Source organism: Andrographis paniculata, unplaced genomic scaffold, assembly GCF_009805555.1.
Source record: "Andrographis paniculata isolate CXL003 unplaced genomic scaffold, ASM980555v1 Contig51END, whole genome shotgun sequence".
Lineage (NCBI taxonomy): Eukaryota > Viridiplantae > Streptophyta > Magnoliopsida > Lamiales > Acanthaceae > Andrographis > Andrographis paniculata.
Genome location: NW_026137586.1, coordinates 1,554,096 through 1,560,979, shown reverse-complemented (window position 1 = coordinate 1,560,979; position 6,884 = coordinate 1,554,096). Strand labels below are relative to the sequence as shown.

The 6,884-nt window shown below is 29.0% G+C and overlaps 1 protein-coding gene across 1 annotated transcript; it reads left to right on the top strand.

Annotated features, from left to right (window-relative positions):
* Positions 1-330: 330 nt before the first annotated feature.
* Positions 331-6,843, top strand: LOC127253839 (cytochrome P450 93B2-like). Its single transcript, XM_051278620.1, has 2 exons — positions 331-1,341; positions 6,123-6,843. The coding sequence occupies exons 1-2, from the start codon at positions 436-438 to the stop codon at positions 6,771-6,773; spliced, it is 1,557 nt and encodes a 518-aa protein (XP_051134577.1). The 5' UTR covers positions 331-435; the 3' UTR covers positions 6,774-6,843.
* Positions 6,844-6,884: the final 41 nt, after the last annotated feature.

The window sequence follows — 6,884 nt, the reverse complement described above, 5'->3', positions numbered from 1 at the left end:
TTATTGGATATTTTTTTTAAAAAAATAAATAAATACATTAATTATATGGACACTTATGCAAAGGCTCTACATGCTAGTTATCATTATGGAAGCCACTATGGTGCTAATGTTATAGATGCTGCTTAAAGAAAAACAGTTTTTTGTTGTTTGTGTTAAAATTCAAGGAAATATAATTTAAAATACAGTACAAATTAAAAAAAAAATTACAAAAATATTTTTATTATATCTTATAATACAAATAAAATGATATATTTAAAAAAATTATATAAATATAACGATTCAAAAGATATATGTGACGAAAATAGTATTAAATTTAAAATTTGCTTTATTGATATGTAACCGTTGCTTTAATTAGCTCCCCATCATTATATATATATATACATATAAACCGCCCACACAGCTCCACGCTTCACGACAAATCCACCACACGGTGCAATGGACCAACTCCACCAAATCCGAGCCCTCCCCTACGCCGCCCTCTTCCTTTTCTCCGCCGCCGCCCTCCTCCTCCTCCTCGCCACGCGCCGCTGCCGTCCGGCGACTCCTCCGGGCCCACTGGGCCTCCCGGTAATCGGTCACCTCCACCTCCTCGGCCCCCGCCTCCACCAAACCTTCCACGACCTCTCCCTCAAATACGGCCCCTTCATGCAGCTGTACCTCGGGTCGATGCCCTGCCCAGTCGTGTCCACTCCCGACCTGGTTCGGGACTTCCTCAAGACCCACGAACTCAATTTCTCGAACCGGAAACGGTCCACCGCCATCGAGATCGTCACCTACAATTCCTCCTTCGCCTTCTCGCCCTACGCGCCGTACTGGAAGTACATCAACAAGCTCTGTATGTACGAGCTCCTCGGGACCCGCAACATCGCCCATTTCCAGCCGGTCCGGGACCTCGAGGTCCGGGCCTTCGTCGAGAACCTGGCCAAAAAGGGCGGCGGCGACGCCGTCGTCAACGTCACCGATGAGCTCATGAAGGTCACCAGCAACGTCATCTCCAGTATGATGCTCAGCCTCCGGGCGGCGGAGGACGACGGCGACGCCGACGCCGCCAGGACCGTGGTCCGGGAGGTCACCCAGATCTTTGGGGAGTTTAATGTTTCGGATATGTTGTGGATTTTTAAGGGATTTGATTTTCAGGGGATACGGCGGCGCGCCGAGGACATACGGCGGCGGTACGACTCCCTGCTGGAGAGGATTATTTCCAGCAGGGAGGAGGAGCGGCGCGCCGGCGGCGGCACCGCCGGCACGGAGCCGAGGGACTTTCTGGACATGTTGTTGGATGTAAGAGATGGGAAATCTGACGTGGAGTTTACTAGGGATCATCTCAAAGCTTTGGTTTTGGTAAGACATTCGATTGTCAGGCAATTTTGTTAGTATTATTTATTAATAATGGTAAAAAAAGAATTATTTTATTAAATATCTTATTTTTTTATAAAAATAAATATATATTTTTTAGTTGAACGAATAAAATATTATACGCAGTGTATTAAAAATAAAAATAAAAAATAAAAAATCCTTAAAATAAAAGATTATTGCAGTGCTATATTTGTAATATAGCGTATGTTTATGAGTATATAGCTTTAGTTGCTTCTATTCAAATAACATTTTTGGATAAAATAATTTTTGACATATGGTATTAAAATTTGTGTCAAACATATAAAATATAATATTATTTTTTAATGAATATTTAATTTTTTCACTTTTATAATATTTTCTTTTTTAATTTTATCATAAGGAGTATTTTGACTTTGTATAAAATATTATGTTTATTATTATTATATTTTGAAAATCACAATTCTAAAATAATTTTGGGTCTTATTAAGTCAAAATCATCCTATGTTTATATAAAAAATATAATTAATTAAATACATATTATAAATATTATAGGTGAGTTTTTTCAAAAAAACATTTTTATATATTTTTTAAAAAATATTAATATATTATACATATTTATTATTTTTATATTTTTTACATAATTCTTTATATTTTAATATTCATTCAAATTATCTTTAAAAAACAAACACCTCCTACAATTAATATTAATTTTTACTATTTTCCTATTTTTTTCAAAATTTCTTATTTATTTATTTATTTTTCTAAAAAATATCAATCTAACAATTATTTTTATGTTAAAATTAATTTTAATGCAAAATATTATATAATTACACATTCTTTTATATATACTAGTCCTAAATACTTTTCATTTGTATTTATCCATTCTACAGATTCGGAATGTCTTATACAGAAGTTTTGTTAATTTTTTAGTTAGATACTTATTTTATTCATTTAAATAAAGAGATAATACTGTCAAATAAATAAATAAATAAATAATGAAGAATTATTAAAATTATTTAATTTTTTTTTATTTGTACTTATCCATTCTAAAGACCCAGAATGTCTTAAACTCCCTCCGTCCCAATATAATAGTCTTGTTTACTATTTTTTTCGTTAAAAAACAATAGTCTTATTTCCATAAATAACTATATCACCGTTAAACTATCCTTACTTTTTTTTATGTTTATTACATAATTGCCACTATTTTTTACACTAATACACTCATAAGGACAAAAAAAATTTTTATTCATATTTTTTACCAACTACTAATATAATATCAATATTTTTTAAATTTCCTATGCAACCAATTAAAACTATAATTTTAACATAAAAGTGAGCATATGTTTTGTTGATTATTTATTTAAATACTCTTTTTATTCATTTAAATAAAAATATACTATCAAACAGAAAAAAACATGATTCAATAAAACATAAAAAAATAGAAATACACAAATCCTTGAATTTTAAAATATATATTCTACTATTATTTTTATAAGAATAATAGTCGGAAACAGTATTTAATTTATTATAGTTAACTGAGTTAATAAGTGATTAGTTTAATATATATTTTTGGCCTGTGTTTGACTATATAAATATTAATAATTAATTATACTTTTATCTTATCTAAATATATTTTTACTTTCCTTTTTTGTTATCATTCAAATTATCATCGTCTTTTAATAAAAAAATACTATTTTTTTTTTAAAAAAAAGGTAAAATTTTTTGTTTTTACATATTTTTTCTTTAAATTTATGACCGATCAAATAAGCACACAATTGAATAAAAGAGAGAGTACAAGACTTAGACTAAGGATTTAAATAAATTAAATGATAGACACTCAAAAGATAGACACGTAATTGAATTAATTAATTAATTAATACTTTATGCATATCTTAGAATGGATCCAAAACATATCTGGGGAAGAAAAAATAATTATTTTAGAAAATATAATAATAGGAGTTTTTTAATAATTAAATTTTAAACCAAAATATTATATTAATATTTTGAATCTACCATAAAATTTTAATGGTTAATATAAAAATATAAAATATATATATGTATATTTAATTTGATAATTTGTGATGATTTATTTGATAGATAATAATTTTATCCAACCAACTTGTTGGCCTCATTTACTACTACTAGAATCTTAGGGTGTGTTTGTTTTTTATTTCAAACAAATTTTATTACTATTTATAACGTACCATTTTAATCAAAACATTTTTTTTTAATAAAATATTACATTAAAATAATATTTAAATAAAAATTTAAATTATTACTCATTCCATCCCAAATATCCTACAACACTTTATTTTTTATATGTCCCAAATAGGGGTGTCAAAAGTAAACCCGATCCGAAAAATCGAATTTGTTCGATCTGAAATTTTTCAGATTCGGGTTTGGGTATTTAGGGTTTGAAAAAATCGGGTTGACTTAAACCTGAAACAAAAAAAAAATTCGTGTCGTGTTCGAGTCGTGTTTCGGGTTGATCCGATAACCTGAAATATCAAAATCAAGTTAGGTTTTGGGTTTCGTGTTTCGGGTTGACCTGAAATTTTTATTATTATTATTTTAATTTATAGTATTTATATTATTTTAAATATAAAATAATATAAAAATTAAAATAAAAATGATATTTTTTAGGTCAATTTTAATTTTTTAAAAATTTTCGGGTTTGTTTCGTGTCAGGTTCATATCGGGTTTGTTCGAATTTCGGGTGACCTGAAACTAATTCAGGTCAACCTGAACCCGACCCGAAATAATTCGTATCGTGTTCGCGTCTAGGATTTCAGGTCAGATTTCGCGTTCGGGTCGACAGTTTTTTTGTTATCCTCGTGGCTCAACCCGACACGAACACGACCCAAAAACACGAATTGACATCCCTAGTCCCAAACACCCTTCAATATTTCCAAAATAGGAAATAATTAATTATATTTAATCTCTACCCCACATTTTATCTCTTTACATCGTCCAAATAAAAAAATAAAAAATATATTTTTCACTCTATCACATTACTTAATTTTTAAATTATTCTACTTAATAATACCCACCTAAAAACTTATGTCAAAAGTAAATGTTACACCTTATTTGGGACGGAGGGAGTACCTTAATATCAAAACAAAGCCAAACAAACTCTTTTGTTGACTTGAATTATGTTTGTTTGTTCTTTTTAATAGTAATTTAAACATGATGTTAAATCAAAGAAAATAATACATTTTATAAAATAAATAGGACCCCTTCGTTTATCATAATAGTCATCATAATTTTTTTAAATGTTATATTTAATTTTTTCTATTAAAAAATTTGGTGGAAATTTATTTTATTTTATTAGTCTTTCCGTCCAGCTACAAAATATATATCCAATTACAAAGTAACTATTTCATTAATACCTCATTGTTTTCCACAAATACCCTTACTTTACATCACATCATTACTTTTATACCAAAAAACAAGGGCAAAAATGTCATTTCACTACTTTATCCGTGGACGGAGGAAGTATTATTTTTTTTCAGTATTAAATCAAATATTTTATGTTATATTTACATATATTTTTCATATTATTTTTTGCGTTATTCCTTAACATTATAATTTTCTTAAAAATATTAAAATTAAAATTTTATTTTTATTTAATATATATATATATATGTATATATTAATGAAATGTTACATTTACATCTCACGTCCAAAGTCACTGTGTTAGTCCCTCAAAATTTAATGCTCAACAACTATTGCACAAGTTTATTTCTACATTTATTTAATAACATGATACGTATTTGTATTTTATTTATTATATATAATTCTTATACGTATTTGTATTTCATTTATTGTATATTATTATTTTGTGATATATTATAGTATGCATAAAATGTCTAATTCCTTTAAAGCTATGGTTGATCGCAAATACGTACATAATTATAAGTGTTATACAAATAAAATAAAAAATCTTAAATATTATTTTTTGAATAAAATAAATTTAAAAAATTAATCAATTATTCATTTCACAATATGTAAAAATGATATCATGATCCGTCTTTATTTTACAAATTGTGAAATAAAAGGTTGATTTTTATTTATTTATTTATTTATTTTAGTTAAAGATAAATATTTTACCTATTTTATTTGTATAACATGCTTATATTTACAAGCAATGACAACTTTATGAAAATAAGTATTTTGTGCATAATTATATATAACAACAAAAAAAAAAAATGCAATAAATAAAATATATACATTATGATAAAAAGATATACGTGTATTATATAATTTACTCTTTTATAATTAATGAGTTGAGCATGTAATACAAGGCTTTGATTATATATAATCTATTAATTAATATATATATATATATTTTAAAAGAAATAGATATCAAAATATATATTCAACTTCTTATCATTATTAAAAATTTTCAAAATTCCAAAATTAAATTCTCTTTTTTTTTTTTTTGTTTTTTTTTTACACAGGATATTTTGAAAAAGAATTTTTGTCTAATTTCGTGAGACTGTTGAAAAATAATTTTAATTTTTGTGAGGTATAGAAAATTGTGTATGAAATATAAAAGTAATAAATGTGTGTAGTGTATTAAGTTTTTTGGAAAATCGTGAAAAAAAACGATAGAAAAAACAAAGCTTATGAGCGTGTTTCTTTTGTATTTTGATTTAATTTTTTTTTTAATGTCAAGTATAAAGAATTGTGTAAATAATGTAAAATAATGAATGTACGTAGTATATTAATTATTTTTTAGAAATGTATTAGAATTTTTTTTGAATGTTTGAACATAAAAAATGTAGGATTTCTTCACGGCGGCGACGGACACGACGGCGCTAACGAGCGAATGGGCAATCGCTGAGCTCATAAACAACCCTAACGTACTCAAAAAAGCCCAAGAAGAAATCGACCGAGTTATTGGCCAAGGCCGGTTGGTAAATGAGTTAGACGCGCCAAATCTTCCCTACCTCCAAGCGATAATAAAAGAAACGCTTCGACTCCACCCTCCGATCCCGCTTCTCTCTCGAAAATCCGTGGAAGATTGCGAAATTCGCGGATACAAAATTCCCGCCAACAGTTTACTATTCGTCAACATTTGGTCTATCGGCCGTAATCCGAAATATTGGGAAAACCCTTTGGCTTTTAGGCCCGATCGATTCTTTGAAAAGGGGAACGAGTCCATCGACATAAAAGGACAACATTTTGAGTTATTGCCGTTTGGAACTGGCCGGAGAGGTTGTCCTGGTATGGTTATGGCTATTCAGGAGTTGATCAGTATAATCGGGAATATGATCCAATGTTTCGATTGGAAATTGCCTGATGGCGTCGTCGGACCCCTCGACATGTCCGAGAGGCCGGGATTGACAGCGCCGAGGGCTAATGAGCTTTTGTGTCGTGTCGTTCCGAGGATCGATCCGGCGATCGTTTTTCGATCGCCAGTGAAAGGGTCGTAGAGAAATGCTTTGGAAGGTTTGCTGTGTGTTGTCTGAGCTATGTTTGTGCAATAAAATTTCAATTGTGTTCTTTTTTTTTAGTATTTTAAGGTATTTTTGTTGCGATGCATA